The following is a 20,809-nucleotide window of genomic DNA, read 5'->3' on the forward strand; positions in this document are numbered from 1 at the left end:
GGGTGGGACCTCAAGAAAATAATTGAGTTAAATGATTCTTAATTCTGGTTTTGCACCAGGCTCCCTAAGTTGGGGAGGCTTTTTATTATTAATGCATATTTCCTAGGATTCATTCCAGATCCTCTGAAGAGAATCTCATTCTCTTCTTTTTTTTTTTTTTTTTTTTGAGACAGAGTCTCACTTTGTTGCCCAGGCTAGAGTGAGTGCTGTGGCGACAGCCTAGCTCACAGCAACCTCAAACTCCTGGGCTCAAGCAATCCTGCTGCCTTAGCTTCCCAAGTAGCTGGGACTACAGGCATGCGCCACCATGCCCGGCTAATTTTTTTTTTTTTTTTTGTATATATATTTTTAGTTGGTCAATTAATTTCTTTCTATTTTTTTCTTTTAGTAGAGACGGGGTCTTGCTCAGGCTGGTTTGGAACTCCTGACCTCAAACCATCCGCCCGCCTCGGCCTCCCAGAGTGCTAGGATTACAGGTGTGAGCCACCACGCCCCTCCTCATTCTCTTCTTTACATTATTTTTATGCTGTTTCCTAAGAAGTGAAAAGAAATTGGAGCAAGTGATTATAGCTTCTATTAGTAGATTGTGTTGAGTAAATGTCCTTAGTCCTAGGTGATATCACTAGCCTGCAGTTTGTAATTTTGGGAAAGTGAAAAAAGCATTAAAATATGTTAAGAAACAAAACACATGTATTGATATAAGCATGTATTTCTTCATTCTTTCTCAGTTTAACATGTGTATGTGTATGAAAATGTTTCCCTAGGATCATAACCAAATGTTTTATATAGGGATCTACACAATTTGGTCTAGAAGAAAGCTCATTGTGGAGTTGTGTGAAATACTCTGAGCCTAAGGGTGTTTTTTTTTGTTGTTTATAAAATGGGGATGTACCTCTTAAGTTTGTTGTGAAACTGAAGTTAATCCTGGTGAAGTATTTAAAAACCTTACTTGACTGTACTACTACTACAAGTATTATACTCAATAAGTTTTCTTTGAATAAAATTTTGAATCCCTTTTACAGTGTGCTTGAAAGTTCTGATGCCAATCCTGACATATTGAAAGCTATGTCACTCACATGTCACATGTTCAGCTCAATAATGACGAAAGCCCTCAGTTGTAATTATTGCTATTTTTGAGGTACCTGTTTGCTCATTTTATATTTCTGTGCTCATTTGCTCACAATTATATACGAACAGAGGGAACCCATGACATGAAGCATTTAGTTTTAGGATGAGAGCATTGAATATCTCATATTTTTAAAAGATTCTTATTAACCAAGAGAAATGTTTGCCAGCCAGATTTTCTGCTGAGACTCATTTACTGAAGAAGCAAATCAAAGAGTTTGATCCTAACCATTGATTCTACAAAGGGGGTATAATTAAAGAGGCAACCGTTGTTTCACTTGGCCATCTGGGCATTCAGGAAGTTTTATAATTCTTCGTGGTAAGTTCAAGACTGTTCCTGCAAGAGAAGAATGCTTAGAGAAATTGAATTTGAAGGAAAGCTACCACACTGGTAACCATACCCAGAGTCCAGCAGGAGGAAGGCTAAACAATTATTCTCTGAATTAAGACAGACTAGAGATATTCTAATTTCTTTGGAGAAGAAAAAAGCAGAGTGGAAGAGGAGAGCAAAGGATGTGGTTGCCTGTGTGACTCTTTGGGTTGTTGCTGCCAATTTCTATAGTGAAGAGTCAATAATGAACATCCAAGGCTGCATGGACTAAGGCAAGAGCAGCACCTAAAAAGCTGTCTGTCCTTCAGCCCTTCTTTGTACTAACACCTCTGGTCACCCTCCCTTGAGGCTGTAGCCATCGTCCACTAAGCATGGGTCAGTTCAAGACAGCCTTCTCTTTCCCCAACAGTGTCTTGTGTTTTTTTCCTCCTTTTTTCCCTCTCCTCCTTCTCCTTCTTCTTCATCATCTTCTTCTTCAGAACCTCCTCCTCTTCTTCCTCTTCCTCCATCATTGTCATCATTGTAGTGGTTGTCTTCTATCTTTCTACATCCCCCTCCTCCTCCTGGTCCTCTTCCCCCTCCTCTTCTCCTCTTCTTTTTCTTCCTAGTCTTCCCCACTCTCCTCTCTTCTTTCCTGGAATCATTACTTCTCTCAAACTCCAATTGTTTCTCTAGGACTGACTTAGGGGAAGAAACTAATAGCTGACTGTAGTTGAACATTAGGGCTAGCTCTTAATGCAATCATATACTCATGTATATGAGTACAGAAGCTTTTATTTATCAAACTTACATCTCACTTGAGTTCTTTCAAGTCTACATCTCATTTGAATTTCATGATAATTCAGATGAGTATTAGCTGAGTAATAGAGATGCTAACAAAAAAGACTTGTGACTTTTGTTTCAATGTTCTTTCCCCCATCACATCCTGTATTATTAGGATAACTGGGCTCACTACCTATACATAAGAATAACTAAAGCTGTCAGTGGCACTTGCTCTAGGTCACTGATGTTGTGCAAAAGGCTCTGACTTCTGTCAGCATTTTTAGTCTCTGTAAATCCTTTGCATCAGAACTTCTTGCATTACTTTGTAAAAGCAACATTAATTATATCAACAACTTGATCTTGGTGGAGTGATAGAATTTTGTGCTCTGTAGTAAAATTTTCGGGTGATCTCCTATAGTTAACTTTCCATCCATGGCACAATTAGTGTTTGCATTTGAAATACATGAATAACATGCATCTTTATCCTAAATAGACTATGAAGGTCTCAACACAATACAGAAATCTCCCCTATAAGACTTAGGATCTTTTAGTCCAAATGGAATGAAAGGAACCTGATTATATTTAGAAGCTGCACAAATTCTTTTCTGGATAGCTCTGATTTAATGACAATATTTTCAGTTTATACTGATGTGACATCTTCTTTGCCACTCCCTCCTCCTGAATGTCCCTAAAACCCTTTTTCCCTGTTGAATATTAGCCTTAGCTTTAGCACATAAGTGATTCTTAGAACCTTTTGGAGACCATTTCACAGATATCCTTAAGTTTAAAAGTATCCCTTTTAAGTTTGAAATGGAAATAAGACCAGAGGTTTATTTGACAAGGGCTGTGGATTTAGGTGTGGTCCAGGTATAGAAAGAGGGAATTCAGTAGGATTTTTATGAATCAGCCCAAGTGAACAAGAATCTGACAGAGGTAGAAATCATGTGCAAGAGGTATCTTCATAATTACTCCAAATCATGAAAATGCCTAAAACTTCTTAAGATTTCTCTTTAGTGGAACTGGAGAACATTCAGGTTATAAATAGACCTCTCCTAAGTGAGTAATATGTGTGCTGGTCTGCAAATCAGATGAGCCTTATAAGCTTGTCGTGGAGAATTGTGTAAGAAGATACTGTCATAAAATTATTGCAAAATTATATAATTGTCCTATTTTACCTGCATTATCTCCTACCCTCTTTATTTTCTCTTCTACAATGATTTCTCTCATTGCCATGCTTCATAATGTAATGATCTCTATGGCTTCAGTTGAGTTTTTGCTTTGGTCCTATAATTCTAAATCAAGGACACAAAATCTAGACCCAGGGCTAAGGAAAGTCCTGGTCCATTGACTCTCAGAAGAACTGTTCACATTCCAATTAGGTGTCTTTAGTAAATATCCTAGATATTGGGCATGGCAGGGAAGATAAAGGGTGGAATAGATCTTCTTTACTGCTAAATTATCCAACCAAAATACATTTCTTCTCCCAGAAGATGTACCTTTAAGATGGTTGGGAAAATTTGAGTATGAAGTATGTATTAGAAGATGACAAGGAACTAACTAGGTATAATAAGACCTTATGAATTTGTAAAGGGATGCTCATATTTATTAGAAATGAACTCTGAAGTATGTAGGGGTGAATGACGTGATATCTGAGATTTATGTTAATATACTTCACCAAAGAAAAAAGAGAAAAGAATAGAGGAAAGAAATGTGGCAAAGACATTACAATTTACTTAATCTATATGGTAGGTATATGGGATTTATTTTTGAGACAGAATCTCACTCTGTTGCCCAGGCTAGAGAGCTGTGGCATCAGCCTAGCTCACAGCAACCTCAATCTCCTGGGCTTAAGCGATCCTTCTGCCTCAGCCTCTCGAGTAGCTGGGACTACAGGTATGCGCCACCATGCCTGGATAATTTTTTCTATATATTTTTAGTTGGCCAATTAATTTCTTTCTATGTTTTTAGTAGAGACAGAGTCTCGCTCTTGCTCAGGCTAGTTTCGAATTCCTGACCTTGATGGATCCTCCCGCCTCAGCCTCCCAGAGTGCTAGAATTACAGGCGTGAGCCACCGCGCCGGCTGGCATTTATTATATTATCTCTACTTTTATGTATGTTTGAAATTTTTTATAACAAATACCTAATACCCTCTATAACAGCTCTTAACTATATCTGGTTTACTTCTAAAAATAAAATATAAAGGTGATGTTACTTACACATGGTCCATTATACAGTTTAGTTATGTGAAGCCCTTCATATCTGAAAGAAATTATATTTTGAAATGATTATTTTTGTTCTGTGGTGTATCATAAATTATGACTAAATTTGACTTAATAATCTTTGGAGAAGTTTGAGAAGGAAACATTCTGCTAACAGTGAATTCTTATTTAACAAATATTTAATATCTCTATGGATCTTTATTTATCAAGGAGATTGAATATATAAAAGATACTCAGCCTGAAATAAAATATAGAAATTCAAAATAACCTTTTAAGACTCACATAGAAACACAGAGGATTAGGAAGAGAATGTGCCTTAAAATTATGTATTTGATGAAAATTGAGGCATTACTATTGACTTTACAGAAATAAAAAGGATTATAAGAGAAGACTATGAATAATTGTATATCAATAAATTAGATAAGCTACGTGAAATGGACAAATTCCTAGAAACACACAAATTACCAAAATTTACTCAAAAAGAAATAAAAAACGTCAACAGACCTATGAAAAGTAAAGATATTGAATCACTAATCAATAACTTACCAAGAAAAAGAAAAAAAAAAAAGAAAGAATCCTGTTGATGTGGTATGGTATGAAAAAATTAAAATGAAAAAAAGCAAAAAAAAAAAAAAAGAAAAGCTTCCCAATGAAGAAAAGTTTAGAACCAGATGGCTTCACTAGTGAATTCTACCAAATATTTTAAAAGATCTAATGCCAATCTTTCTCAAACTCTTCCAGATAATAGAAGAGGAGAGGACACTCCTAATTTATTTTATGAAGCCAGCATTACTGAGATATCCAAGACAGACAAAGGCATCACAAAAAAGAAAACTATGCATCAGTATCCATTATGAATGTAGATGCAAAAATTCTCAACAAAATACTAGCAAGCTGAATCTAACAGCATATTAAAAGGATTATATATTGTGACCAAGTGGGATTTATCCCAAGAATTCAGGGTATTTCTTTTTTTCTTTCTTTTTTTTTTTTTTTTGAGACAGAGTCTCACTTTGTTGCCCAGGCTAGAGTGAGTGCCGTGGCGTCAGCCTAGCTCACAGCAACCTCACACTCCTAGGCTCAAGCAATCCTGCCTCAGCCTCCCGAGTAGCCGGGACTACAGCTAATTTTTCCTATATATTTTTAGTTGGCCAATTAATTTCTTTCTATTTTTTAGTAGAGATGGGGTCTCGCTCTTGTTCAGGCTGGTCTCTAACTCCTGACCTTGAGGAGTTTGGCCGCCTCCGCCTCCCAGAGTGCTAGGATTACAGGCGTGAGCCACCACGCCTGGCCAAATTCAGTGTATTTCAACCTGAAAAAATAATCAACCAATTTAACAACATGACATTAATCGAATGAAAGAAAAAAAATGCACATGATAATCTCAATTAATGCAACACACACACACAATATTCAACAAAATCCAACATCCTTTTATAATAAAAACACTTATAAAACTAGGAATAGAAGGGAACTTCCTCAACATGATAAACTTATGAAAAACTCATAGTTAGTGTCATACTCAGTGATGAAAGACTGAAAGATTCCTAAGATCAGGAACAAGATAAGGATGCCCACTTTCACCACTGATATACAACATTGCACTGGAAATCCTAGGCAGAGCAATTAGGCAAGAAAAAGAAGTAAAAGGTATCTAAATTGGAAAGGAAGAAGTAAAAATATCTCTATTCAAAGATAATTGCTCCCTGGTGGTCTAGTGGTTAGGATTCAGTGCTCTCTCTCTCAAAGATGACATGATCTTTCTGGTGCAGTGGTTCATGCCTATAATCCCAGCATTTTGGGAGGCTGAGGTGACAAGATTGTTTGAGGCCTGGAGTTTGAGACCAGCCTGGGCAACATAGGAAAACCCTGTCAACACACACACATACACACACACACAAATTAGCCAGTGTGGTGCCTGTAGTCCCAGCTACCAGGGAGGCTGAAGCAGGAGGATCACTTGAACCCAGCAGTTTGAGGTTACGGTGAGCTATGATTGTGCCACTGCGCTCCAGCCTGGGTGACATTTTTACATTCACCTTATGTATAAGGAAAAAAACCCAAAGATGATGTGATTCTTTATATAGAAAATCCCAAAGAATTAATATGAAAACTATTAAAGCTAATAAACAAATTCAGTAAAGTTGCAGGGTACAAGATTAACACACAAAAATCAGTTGTATTTCTATAAATCAGCAATGAACAATTTGAAAATTAAATTAAGAAAATAATTCTGTTTACAGTAGCATCTGAAAAATAAAATAACAATTTTAAAACAGGAGACGGAAAACTTGTACACTGAAAATGACAAAACATTGCTGAAACAAATTAAAGACCTAAATAAATGAAATATATCCATGCTCATTGATTAGAAGAATTAATTTTTTTTTTTTTTTTTTTTGAGACAGGGTCTCACTCTGTTGTTGCCCAGGCTAGAGTGCCGTGGCATCAGCCTAGCTCACAGCAACCTCAAACTCCTGGGCTCAAGTGATCCTCCTGCCTCAGCCTCCCGAGTAGCTGGGACTACAGGCAGGCACCATCATGCCTGGCTAATTTTTCTATATATTTTTGGTTGGCCAATTAATTTCTTTCTATTTTTAATAGAGATGGGGTCTCACTCTTGCTCAGGCTGGTCTCGAACTCCTGACCTTGAGCAATCCACCCACCTCAGCCTCCTAGAGTGCTAGGATTACAGGCGAGAGCCGCCATGCCTGGCCAAGAATTAATATTGTTAAGATGACAATATTACCCAAAACAATCTACAGGTTCTATGCAATCCCTATCAAAATTCCAAAAGCCTTTTTTTTTTTTTTTTTTTTTTTTGCAGAAATGGAAAAACCAGTTTTCAAATTCATATGGAATTGCAAAGGGCCCTGAGTAGCCAAAACCATCTTGAAAAAGAAACAAAGTTGGAAGACTCCAAATGCCCAACTTCAAAAACTTACTATAAAACTATAGTAATCAGTGTGGTTCTGGTATCAGGATAGACATATAGGACAATGGAATAGAATTGGGAATCCAGAAATAAACTCATACATCTATAGCCAATCAATTGTCAACAAGGGTGCCAAAGCCATTCAGTGGGGGAAAGAGTAATTTCTTCAGCAAATAAAGTTGGGACAACTGAAGAACTAGTTGCAAAAGAATGAAATTGGACCCCTATCTCCAACTTCATATCCAAAAATTAAAAAATGGATCAATGAGCTAAAACTGCCAAGAGACAAAGAGAAAATCTTAAAAGCAGCAAAGGAGAAGTGAATCACCACATACAAGTGATCCTCAGAAAGTTTAATTTCTAATTTCTCATCGGAAACCATGGAGGTGGAAGCAGTGGAATTACATGGTCATAGCGCTAGAAGACAATGACTGTCAACCAAGAATTATATATCCAGCAAAACTATTCTTCAAAAATAAAAGTGAGGGCCGGGCGTGGTGGCTCACGCCTGTAGTCCCAGCACTCTGGGAGGCCAAGGCGGGAGGATTGCTTGAGGTCAGGAGTTCAAAACCAGCCTGAGCAAGAGCGAGACCCTGTCTCTACTAAAAATAGAAAAGAAATTAATTGGCCAACTAAAAAAAAAAAATAAAAGTGAGGCCGGGCGCTGTGGCTCATGCCTGTAATCCTAGCACTCTGGGAGACCGAGGTGGGCGGATAGCTCAAGGTCAGGAATTCGAAACCAACCTGAGCAAGAACAAGACCGTCTCTATTACAAATGGAAAGAAATTAATTGACCAACTGAAAATATATATACAAAAAATTAGCTGGGCATGGTGGCACATGCCTGTAGTCCCAGCTACTTGGGAGGCTGAGGCAGAAGGATAGCTTGAGCCCAGGAGATTGAGGTTGCTGTGAGCTAGGCTGACACCACAGCACTCACTCTAGCCTGGGCAACAAAATGAGACTCTGTCTCAAAAAAGTAAATAATAAAAATAATAAAATAAAGGTGAAATCATGGCATTCCCAAATAAACAAAAATTGAGAGAATTTGTGCTAGCAGACCTACAAAATATTAAAGAGAGTTCTTCAGACTGAAAGGAAAGGATACTAGACAGAAACTTGAATCCATTTGAAAAAATAAAGAGCCAGTAAAGGCAACTATATAGGAAGATATCAAAGACAGTATAAATGTTTTTTTGCTTGTAAATCTTTTTCTACTATCTGATTTAAGAGACAACTGCATGAAACAATAATTACAAATCTGTGTTGATGGAAATTTGGTGTATAAAGGTGCAAGTTGGTGATAACAGTTCAAAGTAGGATGGAGGAAGTGCATCTATATAAAAGCAACATTTTTGAATAATTTTGCAATTAAGTTGGTATTAATCCAAATTAGATTGGTGTTAGTGAAATTTTCATTTGTAATCCCCAGTGCAACTGCTACGAAATTTTTTTTTTTTTTTTTTTTTTTTGAGACAGAGTCTCACTCTGTTGCCCAGGCTAGAGTGCCGTGGCATTAGCCTAGCTCACAGCAACCTCAAACTCCTAGGCTCAAGCAATCCTCCTGCCTCAGCCTCCCGAGTAGCTGGGACTACAGGCATGCGCCACCATGCCCGGCTAATTTTTTCTATTTTTGGTAGGGACGGGGTCTCGCTCTTGCTCAGGCTGGTCTTGAACTCCTGAGCTCAAACGATCCATCCACCTTGGCCTCCCAGAGTGCTAGGATTACAAGCGTGGGCCACCACACCTGGCCAGAAAATAATTTTTAAAATGTAGTAAAAGTGCCGGGCGCGGTGGCTCACACCTGTAATCCTAGCACTCTGGGAGGCGGAGGCGGGCGGATTGCTCGAGGTCAGGAGTTCGAAACCAGCCTGAGCAAGAGCGAGACCCCGTCTCTACTATAAAATAGAAAGAAATTAATTGGCCAACTAATATATATAGAAAAAAATTAGCCGGGCATGGTGGCGCATGCCTGTAGTCCCAGCTACTTGGGAGGCTGAGGCAGGAGGATCTCTTGAGCCCAGGAGTTTGAGGTTGCTGTGAGCTAGGCTAATGCCACGGCACTCACTCTAGCCTGGGTAACAAAGTGAGACTCTGTCTCAAAAAAAAAAAAAAAAAAAAAAGTAAAAGTGAGTTCTTTGGAGGTTGTCTCTTAGATGTCTCCTGGTTTTAGCATCCTTTGAGTCTCTGATGTTGTAGGTCCCCCAGACTGTGCATTCTGATTGTCTGACATCTGTGCCAGTGATTGAGGCTGACACCAAAGTTGTTTACCTCACAGTTCTTTTATGGGTTCTAGTGTTCTCTTTTATGGGTTTTAGTATTTATTCAGCTACGAATGCAAAAATGTTCAATCCTTCCTAGCTAAACATCTCTCATCCTGATTAAGAAAATTCTTACTCCTTCTCTTGAGGAGAAGCCAGGAAGAGGAAGGGGAGAAAGACATGTTTGTTGTACTCTTGTGTTTTTGCTTTTCTCTCTTAAGAATTGAACTTAACCGGTAAATCTTAGTTAGACAAGGATATGGATTTTCTCTTTAAAGGGGAAAGCAGATTTCATAGAATACTCACTTCTCCCACCTCTCTAAGAAGCTTCCTTGACACAAACCTCTGTTCCTCACTATTCCCTTCGGACCAGGGAATTGGACATTTCACATGGGTGTCACCCAAAGTTTCTAACGTGATGAATCCAGTTACTAAACCACATACCAGGCTGAAAACTAAAGAAAGTTGTTTTGGAAAATAATATCCATTCAATGACCAATAAGTCACTAGCTGGGAAGATTCTTTACCCAGCTTCCTCCTCCTCTTCTTCATCAGGTTTTTGTTCTTTGGCCTGAAGGGACATGAAGATGACCCTCATCTATGGTCACATGATCTAGATGCTGTGGCTACTTGCTACTGAGTTTCCTTCACTTGATCCTTGTCTAGGCCAGACATAGTACCCTCACCTCAGTGGCTTTCTGCTTTTGCATTGCCTGAATACGATCACATGTACCTTTTGAGTGTCCAGTCCGGGATGGAAGACGTGGAGGAGCAAATAATGGAGGAGTTTCTGGAGAGAAGATCTAACTGGATGATGTAGGAAGCGGGCTGAAGAGGTCACCCCTATTTTGGCCATTTTTAGCCTCCTGACTTGAAAGAAGGGAGAATAAAATCATGACTTACAGAATTTTGAAGCAGAGATGGCACTCGTCATTGTAGGTAACCTGGTCACTGCCACAAACGGGTTCGCTGGGCTTCATGAGGGAGAAAACCCAGCACTTACGTACATTCTTCATACAGTCGGCCTAGAAACAACATGCAGACAACTGCGTCAGGTGCTTTCCTCCAGGTCCTTTGGCCACTGTCATTGGTAGCAGGGGAGGAAAATGGAATAAGGTGCACCAGACCAGGAGTTCAGAGAACAGGCTTCAGAAGCCTCAGTGTTTGGCCCCAGCACTTAACACCAATAATATGTATACAATTGTAATATAATACATAATCTGTGTACTCCCCAGTCCCCCATAAATTCTGTATCAAGATAAAACTACCTGCCCTACCAACTATAAAATGTGCTTGTTACATTACAGAGAGCGAAAGTAGGGAAATGTCTTTCAAGGTTAGAACTTCTTATGAACATTACTAAGTGACTTATCATATTTGGTGCCTCAGATGACAGTGGGCTGAAACTTGTCACAGCAGGGTTAGGATGTAGAAGGAAGGAAACGGACAGAAGATATCATGAGGCCTTAGGTGTGAGGGAGGCAGGATGTTTGTCCTGGCATATCACAGTGGAAAGAGAATCCACTGCAGCACGAGACCTGAATTTGTGCCATGACATCATCATCCATTTAACGGTACAAAATACTCGCCTTTTATCCTACAGGAGAGTTGTATGAGCTGATTGGGACAATGCTTGGAAAGCTGGTTTAGGAACATATGAAATGTGCTACACACACTTGATGACTCAGCTTTTATTGTGTTAGTCCCATGTAAGTCCCTTCAGCTCCCCACCCCCGAGAGGAAAGAGCTGGAAATATCGGGGAAACTGGGTCTCTCCCCATTCCTGTTCTTGGGAAACAGACCTTACCATTGTCTCTTCGAGGTGAGCTCCCTTGGAGGCCATAGGAAGGGGAAAGTCTGGAAGACAAAAGCATGTACAGAAGAGTTGATGCTCTGCCTTCTGCCCTCAGGGAAAGCTAGGGTAAGGGAGACCCTGGTTGGCACCCAGGAAGCTTCACATCCCATCAGAAGAGGCTGCGTTCCTCTTTGATGTAAGCTACTCTCGAAAGGAATGAAGAATCAGGAAATTTCTGCCTCTTGCCCTCTTAATTCCAGCCTCTTAATTCTACTTCATAGGCAAATAACAACTTCCATAATCTTCTCAGTTATTTTTAGCAAATATGCTCTAAGTTATTATACAAAGTACTATGAAACAGTTATATTTAGATACATTAAAAGATGCTGTTTCATTAAACCTTATTCAATCCAAAGCAGTATTTAAAATTATATATGCATGTAAAATATTATATTGTATAATTATGTGATATAATAGATATTATAATCACATGATATAATTTTATAATATATAATATGTATAACCTATTATCAACTCTCATATATATCAGTTTTATTGAGATATAATTCACATATAGAATTCACCTATTTAAAATGTACAGTTCAGTGTTTTTAGTATATTCACAGAGTTGTACAGTCATCATCACAAGCAGTTTTAGAACATTTTCATCACCACAGAGAGAAACTCTGTACCCATTAGAAGTCATTTGTCATGCCTCTCTCCCATCAATTCCTCCTCCCACTCAACCCTCATCCCTGATAACAACTAATCTACTTTCTATCTCCATAGATTTGCCTTTCTGGACATTTCATATAAAATGGAGTCATACAAGATAGTATGTGGTCTTTTGTATCTGTGTTTTAATGTTTTAACCATGCTGTGGCTTGTATCATTAATTCATTTCTTTTTATAGCTAAATAATATTTAATTATATGTATATTGCACATTTCACTTATCCGTTAATCAGTTAATGCACATTTGATTTGCTTTTACTTTTTTGCTATTATGAATAAAGCTGCTATGAATATACATGTATATTTTTTTTGTGGGCAGTGTTTTCATTTTCCTTGGGTATATACCTAAGAGTGGAACTGGTAACCCTTTGAAGAGCCTCCAGACTATTTTCCAAAGTAGCTGCACCATTTTACATTCCTGCCAGCAATGTATGAGACTTTCAATGTCTTCATATCTTTGCTAACATTTGTTATTATCCCTCTTTTTTAATTATAGCCATCCTAGTAGGAGTGGAGTGATATTTCATAGTGGTTTTAATTAACATTTCCCTTTTAACCAATGATGTTGAGCAGCTTTTTTTTTTTTTTTTTGAGACAGAGTCTGACTCTGTCACCCCGGCTAAAGTGCCATGGTGTCAGCCTAGCTCACAGCAACCGCAGACTCCTGGGCTCAAGCAACCCTACTGCCTCAGCCTCCTGAGTAGCTGGGACTACAGGCATGTGCCACCATGCCCGGCTAATTTTTTCTATATATATTAGTTGGCCAATTAATTTCTTTCTATTTATAGTAGAGACGGGGTCTCGCTCTTGCTCAGGCTGGTTTTGAACTCCTGACCCCGAGCAATCCGCCTGCCTTGGTCTCCCAGAGTGCTAAGATTACAGGCGTGAGCCACCACACCGGGCCCATATTTTCTTTTAATAGTTTTACAATTTTAGCTCTTATATGTAGTTCTGCGATCCTTGTTGAGGTAATTTTTGTCTATGGTGTGAGGAAGGAGTCCAAATTAATTATTTTGCATAGGGATATCCAGTTGTCCCAGCAGCATTTGTTGAGAAGATGATTTTTCATTGAATGGTTGGGCACCTTGTTAAAATTAATTCACTCTAAATGCAAGGTGTTTTTTTTTTGTTTTTTTTTTTGATTCTTAGTTCTATTTCATTGATCCATATTTTTAGACTTATGCTAGTACCACATTGTCTTGATGTCTGTAACTTTGTAGTAAGCTTTAAAATTGAAACGTACGAATACAATTTTGTTCTTTTTCAAGATTGTTTTGACCATTGTTGGTCTTTGGCATTTCCATATGAATTTTAGAATCAGCCTTTCCATTTAATAAATAAAAAGCCAGCTGGAATCTTTAGTATTTGTATGGTACCTGTGTGCAAATACAGATTTGGGGAGTATGGCCATCTTAATGATGTTCAGTCCTCCTATCCATGAAGGTGGGATGTCTTTCCACTTATTTAGGTCTTCTTTAATTTCTTTCTTCAATGTTTTATAGTTTTCAGTGTATAAGTCTTTCATCTCCTTTGGTAAATTTATCAAAGGTATTTTTACGCTACTTTAAATGAAATTGTTTTCTTAATTTCATTTTCAAAATGTTCATTAGTCCTGTATAGATACACAGCTGGTTTTGTATATTGATTTGGTATCTTGCAAATTTGCTGCCTGATTTATTAGCCCTACCAGTTTTAAGTGTATTCCTTAGAGTTTTCTATTCACAAAATCATGTCAGCTACAAACACAGATAATTTTACTTCTTCCTATCCTATCCAGATGCCTTTCATTAATTTTCTTGCCTAATTTCCCTGGCTAGAATCTCCAATACAATGTTGAATAGTAGTGGTGAGAGCAATGTTGCTCCCACTCACCTCCTTTGTGCTATTATTGGCAAATATATTACATTTCTGTGTTCTATGTTCTCTAACATATAGAAATACATTCATAGGAACTTTTTTGTAGTAAGAGAACATACTTTATATGATTTGAATCCTTTTAAATTTATTGAGGCTTCTTTTATGGCCTAAGATATGGTCTCTCCTAGAGAATGTTCCATGTGCAATACACATTCTGCTGTTGTTGGATGGAATATTCTATAGATATCTAGTAAGTCTAGTTAGTTAAGAGTGTTGTTCTAGTCTTCTATTTCCTTTTTGATCTTCTGTCTAACTGTTATAGCCACTGTTAAAAGTGGGAGGTGATGTCTCTAACTATTATTGTTGAGTTATCAATTTCTCCCTTCAATTCTATTAGTTTTGCTTTACATATTTAGGGCTCTATTTTTTTTTTTCTTTGAAACAGAGTCTCACTCTGCTGCCCAGGTTAGAGTGCCGTGGCATCAGCCTAGCTCACAGCAAACTCAAACTCCTGGGCTCAAGCAATCCTGCTGCCTCAGCCTCCCGAGTAGCTGGGACTACAGGCATGCGCCACAATACCTGGCTAATTTTTTCTATATATATTAGTTAGCCAATTAATTTCTTTCTATTTTTAGTAGAGATGGGGTCTCGCTCTTGCTCAGGCTGGTTTCAAACTCCTGACCTTGAGTGATCCTCCTGCCTTGGCCTCCCAGAGTGCTGGGATAACCGGTGTGAGCCATCACACCCAGTCCTTCCTTTGCTTCTTTTTTTTAAATATGCATTTAGAGATCAATACAGTGTTTCTTTTGCTTCTTTAAACAATATTTCCTTTAGTTCTTTGAACATATTTATATTAGTTCCCTTGAAGTGTTTTTTTTTTTTTTTGGCATATTATGGGGGTACAGATTTTTTTTTTTTTTTTTTTTTTTTTGAGACAGAGTCTCACTTTGTTGTCCAGGCTAGAGTGAGTGCCGTGTCGTCAGCCTAGCTCACAGCAACCTCAATCTCCTGGGCTTGAGTGATCCTTCTGCCTCAGCCTCCCGAGTAGCTGGGACTACAGGCATGCGCCACCATGCCCGGCTAATTTTTTTTTTTATATATATATATCAGTTGGCCAATTAATTTCTTTCTATTTATAGTAGAGACGGGGTCTCGCTCTTGCTCAGGCTGGTTTTGAACTCCTGACCTTGAGCAATCCGCCCGCCTCGGCCTCCCAAGAGCTAGGATTACAGGCGTGAGCCACAGCGCCCGGCCAGGGGGTACAGATTTTAAGGTTTCAATAAATGCCCATTTCTCCCCCTCCCCCCTCCCTTGAAGTTTTTTTTTTTTTTTTTTAATTTTTTTTTTTTTTTTTAGAGGGCAACTTTCAGGCTGATGAAGTTTTTATATGCTAAATCTGGACTTTCTCACAAGCAGTTTCTGTTGCCTGGGTTTTTTTTTTTTTTTTTTTTTTTTTTCCTCTGTATGGATCTCACATTTTCCCCCTTTTTCATGTCCCATCATTTTTGTTGAAAATTGGACATTTAGATAGTATATTGTAACAACTTTGGATACTGGCTTCTCTCTCATGAAAGACTTGTTGTTTGCTTGTTCATTTGTTTAATGCCTTGGCTGGAATGTTTTAGTGAAGTTTATTTCTCCTGCAATGTGAAGCGCCTGATGTCTCTCCTCAGAGGACAGTTTTAGCTACGTGCTTAGTCATCCTGGGATGATGGTGGTTTTAACAGGACTCACTTTGACTGTCTCTTTCTGTAATCTCTCTGTAATGCTGTTTGCCTCTGTTGGCATCATACCAGCTGTTAAGCTTTGCTATTTGCTAAATGATTGCTCTATGGCTTTCAACAATTCTCTGAGGCATAAATTGCTACACAGTCTGATCCAATTAAATCTGGGTTCTTTGCAGGGTAGTTTTTGAGACTAGCCTTTGAGGTTTATTCTGAACTGCCAGGGATGCTCTTTTTGGCAGTTTTTTTTCCTGGTTCTTTCTAGTAAACTAGTTGGCCTATAGTTTAGTTTATTTTTCTCATGGAGCCACCTGCTTTCTCTTAAATGCTGACCATCAAAATCTCTGTTGTTTTTGAGAGTCCCTGCTATGTGTCCCCTAAAGTTCATGTGTTAGAAACTTAATCCCCAATGAAACAATGTTGAGAGGTGGGGCCCTTAAGATGTGACTGATGAATACATTAATATTTTATCATATTAAAATATTTATGTTATCATGGGAGTGGGTTAGTTATTGCAGGAGTGGGTTCCTGATAAAAGGATGAATTCAGCCCTCGCTCATGAATGTACACACATGTGTGCTCTCTTACCCTTCCACCTTCTGCCACTGGGTGACACTGTAAGAAGGCCCTCACCAAACGCAGGCCCCTCAACCTTGGACTTCCCAGCCTCCAGAACTGTAAGAAACAAATCTCTGTTCTATATAAATTACTCAGTCTCAGGTATTCTGTTGTAGCAGCACAAAGCAAACTAAGACAGTGCCCCTAGGCTTGAATTTCACTACAATCTATTCTAAATAACGTCAGGTTTTTTTGATGAAATGTCTGGAGCTCTCTGTTCTCATGGCCTGCTTCTCTCCCAGGACAAAATATCTATGCCACTGCTCTGGACAGTGGCCTGCTTATCTCGGACTGACAATCTGCTTCACAAGCAGAACACTGCCTCTGATCTTCTCAGTTTGTTTTTCCCAGCATGGAACCTCTAACCTACAAGAAAGCTAAGGCAAGGGCAATTGGGGCCCTACTATTCTCAGCCCACCTTACCTGGGGTAGAGACTCAGCACAAGTGGGAGAGGGGTGGAGAAAGGCAGCACCCTACCTTTTGGCCTCACTGTCTTGTAACTTAGCCTCAACAACACAAAGTGAGGGGTGGGGCACTGAAAAATGTTGACAACCTGCCTGTCCCAGGGAGATATCGCTGCCCCTCAACTGTAAGTTATGGAGAGAAGGAAAATCATCTTCTTGGCCATACCCATCCGGAGGGGAGCTTTCATTATGCTAATCTGGGCAGGGGAGGGAAAAGAGGAACCGAGGCTTGAGTTCTATGCACTCTTGCTGTCCTTACCATTTGAAACACTTATCAAAATGTGTGTTAATACTCGGTATAGACCATGATATCTGTATACCTTCCCCCACTTGTGTGTAACACTGTGAGTCCGGGGACCATTCCTGCCACATAACAAGTGGCTATCTCAGCTTCTGGCAAAGGTCAGCAAGCAGTATATATTTCTTGGCTATGAAAATAAGTGGGTTCTGGGAAACCCAGCATGGTAGGAGGGGCTATTTCACAAAGCCTTTTGTGTTTAGTACAGCAGAACTAAGATAAGATTTGCATGAAAAAAGACAACCATTGTAGCAATGTGGATGATGCGTTAGACTTAGTCAAGCTGGAGGCAAAGGTAACAGTTAAGAATAGATAAATATTTTCAAGAAAAAATGATGAAAACCTTCATTGAGGAAGAGTCATTTTTGTGGAAATGTAAAAAAAGGCATGAATTTATGTGATATATGAATTTCCTATCCACTCTGGGAGGCTGACACAGGCAGATCATTTGAGCCCAGCAGTTGGAGACCAGCCTGAGCAAGAGCAAGACTCTGTCTCTACTAAAAACAAAAAATTAGAAAGAAATTAGCTGGACAACTAAAAATATATAGAAAAAAATTAGCTGGGCATGGTGATACGTGCCTATAGTAGCCTGTAGTCCAGCTACTCAGGAGGCTGAGGCAGAGGATCACCTGAGCCCAGGAGTTTGAGGTTGCTGTGAGCTAGGCTGATCCACAGAACTCTAGCCTGGGCAACAGAGTGAGACTCTGTCTCAAAAAAAAAATTCCGATCAACTGAACTTGTTCACTTGATATAGGCACACAGGAGATATGGGCTTGAGGGAAAATATAAAGCCATACAATTATGAGAACAAGGAAAGAACTATTTTCAAGAATTGCTCAAGACTCAGCCAGAGAGCACACTGGGCTTGCAGGGGGCTATGCCAATGGCCATGTGCTCGGGAGCAGTGGGATGAGAATCGAGTGAAAGGTGAGGAATCGTAGAAATATATCTAGATTTGTCAAGATAAGATTAAATTGGATAGGGAAGGTGAGGAAAGAGAAAGTGCTTTTTGTTTTTTACCTAAGATGTGAGAGTCATGAAGAATAGTTTTCAGTTTGTTACAGAAGCATCTTAAGATATGAGAGGCTTGAAAAAATGCTTTAAGTGAGAGAGAATGCCAATGAAAAGGAAAAGGTTGAAGATATTAATAAAAGAGAAGGAATTTCAGAGTCCAAATGGAGAAGGAATGTATTCAAGCCCTCAGAGATTCCCTATAGTCAATCATGAACACAATTTTCAGTAAAACCAGCCATTGACCAGAATAATATCTGAGTCTACTTCCACAGAGTCTAATGAAGTTCATTTTGGATTTGACATATGTAAATATACAAACTCTAGAAATGAACTTTTCTAAGGTTTTGAATGTCTAGGATAGTAAGTTGGTGTTTTGGAAAGTTAAATAGTCCTGGATTTGGAAGGTTTGGATTCAACTTCCTGCTTTGATACTAACAACATTGTGTGAATTCTATGGATTTTAGTTTCTACAGCTGTACCATAAAGGAATTAGGATTAAATAAAACTGAACGTCACTTCTCCTTCCATCTCTAATTTCCCCATGATTCTGAATCTACTGCAGAAAATGTGGGCAGAGCAAGGACATGTAACTTACCAATTGCAAAGACAGTCCACATGGAGATGGCAAGAACAAGGATGGCATTTGAGAAGGTCCCCTTCATGGTGACAGAAGAACTGTGAAAATAGGCAACTCTTGATGGTAGGACAAAGAAAATTCTACGTGAAGTACATGTTCTCACAGAAATCCCTCACTGACCAGGAAATGAAGTCTAAATATTAACACTTTGTTCTTTCCTCAGGTTATTTGGAACGGATTGTGTCTGATGCAATTAAAGTGCCTAATTCATTTCCCTTAAATAATTGGACATTAGAAAAAATGACCTTAAAAGAGAATTTTAGAAGATACCAGAAAAAGAACTACTAAAGAATACTTGCAAAGGAAAGAGTAAATACCAACAGTTTTTCAATGAAATATTTTAAAGTTTGCATTTATCTCTGAGGTGAAGAGCAGTCACTAGAAAGCTCAGTGGCACATGTAAATCAACAGACAGTAAGAAACAGGAAGGGATTTAATACTGAACACTCACTCCCATGCTCTTACTTTTCCCTAATGCTGTTACCATAGTGTTAAAGTTTAGTAATCAATAAAATTACTGAAGTAAAAACTATGGAGTATTTACTAATAGCCTACTGCAGTATTGAAAGTATCATAGTGCATACTGACTGATATTTTACTTTCAGGTTTCTATTCTCTTCATCCTATATATTTTCCAGGCAAATTATATATCCAGCTAATTTCTGTCCAAGACCATCCCTCAGTAAAAGTAAATAATAAATAATTACAATCCTTTTCCTACTCAAAAATATGCAGATCAATAAGTCAACTTTACCTGCTGTGACTCCCACAGTTGCTCTGAGAAACTGGCTGGACAGGAAGGTTTTTGTGGATAGTTTGTTGATAATTAAATAGCAATGTAGGCGGAGTGTCTTTGTCTTTTCAAGGTTACAATGCTTGGCAGTGGAATAGTGTGAGCTTTGAAGGTAGAACACAGAAATGTTTTCAAACCTATTTATTTTTTGAGATAGAGTTTCACTCTGACTTCTGGGCTAGAGTGCAGTGGCATCATCATAGCTCACAGCAACCTCAAACTCCTGGGCTCAAACAATCCTCCTGCCTCAGTCTCCTGAGTAGCTGGGACTATAGGCGTGCATCATGATGCCCAGCTAATATTTTTCTATTTCTTGTAGCAACAGGGTCTTGCTATGTTGCCAAGGCTGGTCTTGAACTCCTGACTTCAAGCATCCCTCCTACCTCAGTCTCCCAAAGTGCTACAGGTGTGAGCTACTGCCCCCGGCCTATTTGTTTCAAACCCAAGTCCTTTAATGCCTAAATCTCATGTGTTCATATTTCAATTTTCTGACTATGTATGTACTGTCCATTACCACTCCAAAATCTAGCTGTTCTTGCCAAACCCGAACCTACCATTTTAGAGATATATCATACTCGATTTCTGAATTCCTATATTTTTTGTCTGTATTGCAATTATTATATGCAGGGTAGCTTCAGATATTTATACAATACTATCAATTACCACATCTGCACATGCAGTTAATTATTTTATCAATAGTCAAAAATATATATTCAGTTTATTGAAGTATTTACTTTAGAATTTTTTTTTTTTTTTTTTTTGAGACAGAGTCTCGCTTTGTTGCCCAGGCTAGAGTGAGTGCCATGGCGTCAGCCTAGCTCACAGCAACCTCAAACTCCTGGGCTCAAGCAATCCTCCTGCCTCAGCCTCCCGAGTAGCTGGGACTACAGGCACGTGCCACCATGCCCGGCTAATTTTATATATATATATTAGTTGGCCAATTAATTTCTTTCTATTTTTATAGTAGAGACAGGGTCTCGCTCAGGCTGGTTTTGAACTCCTGACCTTGAGCAATCCGCCCGCCTCGGCCTCCCAGAGTGCTAGGATTACAAGCGTGAGCCACCACGCCCGGCCACTTTAGAATATTTTTATATTGACTCAGATTTAAAGTAGAAAGTTGCCTTATATGGAATCTGCCTCGTTCAGTCTTATGTACAAGAGTTGAGAAGTCTTGGGATACAGTGTTTATTCCCTTAAATAATTGATCTTTCTAACAATTGGAATAGAAATTTCTCAA

The 20,809-nt window shown here is 38.8% G+C and overlaps 1 protein-coding gene across 1 annotated transcript; it reads right to left on the minus strand.

Annotated features, from left to right (window-relative positions):
- Window positions 1-1,260: 1,260 nt before the first annotated feature.
- SPINK8 (serine peptidase inhibitor Kazal type 8 (putative)) lies at window positions 1,261-18,885 on the minus strand. Its single transcript, XM_012771147.3, has 5 exons — window positions 18,738-18,885; window positions 11,442-11,491; window positions 10,538-10,659; window positions 4,436-4,478; window positions 1,261-1,462 (listed from the first exon to the last, which is right to left on the minus strand). The coding sequence occupies exons 1-5, from the start codon at window positions 18,802-18,804 to the stop codon at window positions 1,451-1,453; spliced, it is 294 nt and encodes a 97-aa protein (XP_012626601.1). The 5' UTR covers window positions 18,805-18,885; the 3' UTR covers window positions 1,261-1,450.
- Window positions 18,886-20,809: the final 1,924 nt, after the last annotated feature.

The sequence above is a fragment of the Microcebus murinus genome, chromosome 1 (genome assembly GCF_040939455.1).
Source record: "Microcebus murinus isolate Inina chromosome 1, M.murinus_Inina_mat1.0, whole genome shotgun sequence".
Lineage (NCBI taxonomy): Eukaryota > Metazoa > Chordata > Mammalia > Primates > Cheirogaleidae > Microcebus > Microcebus murinus.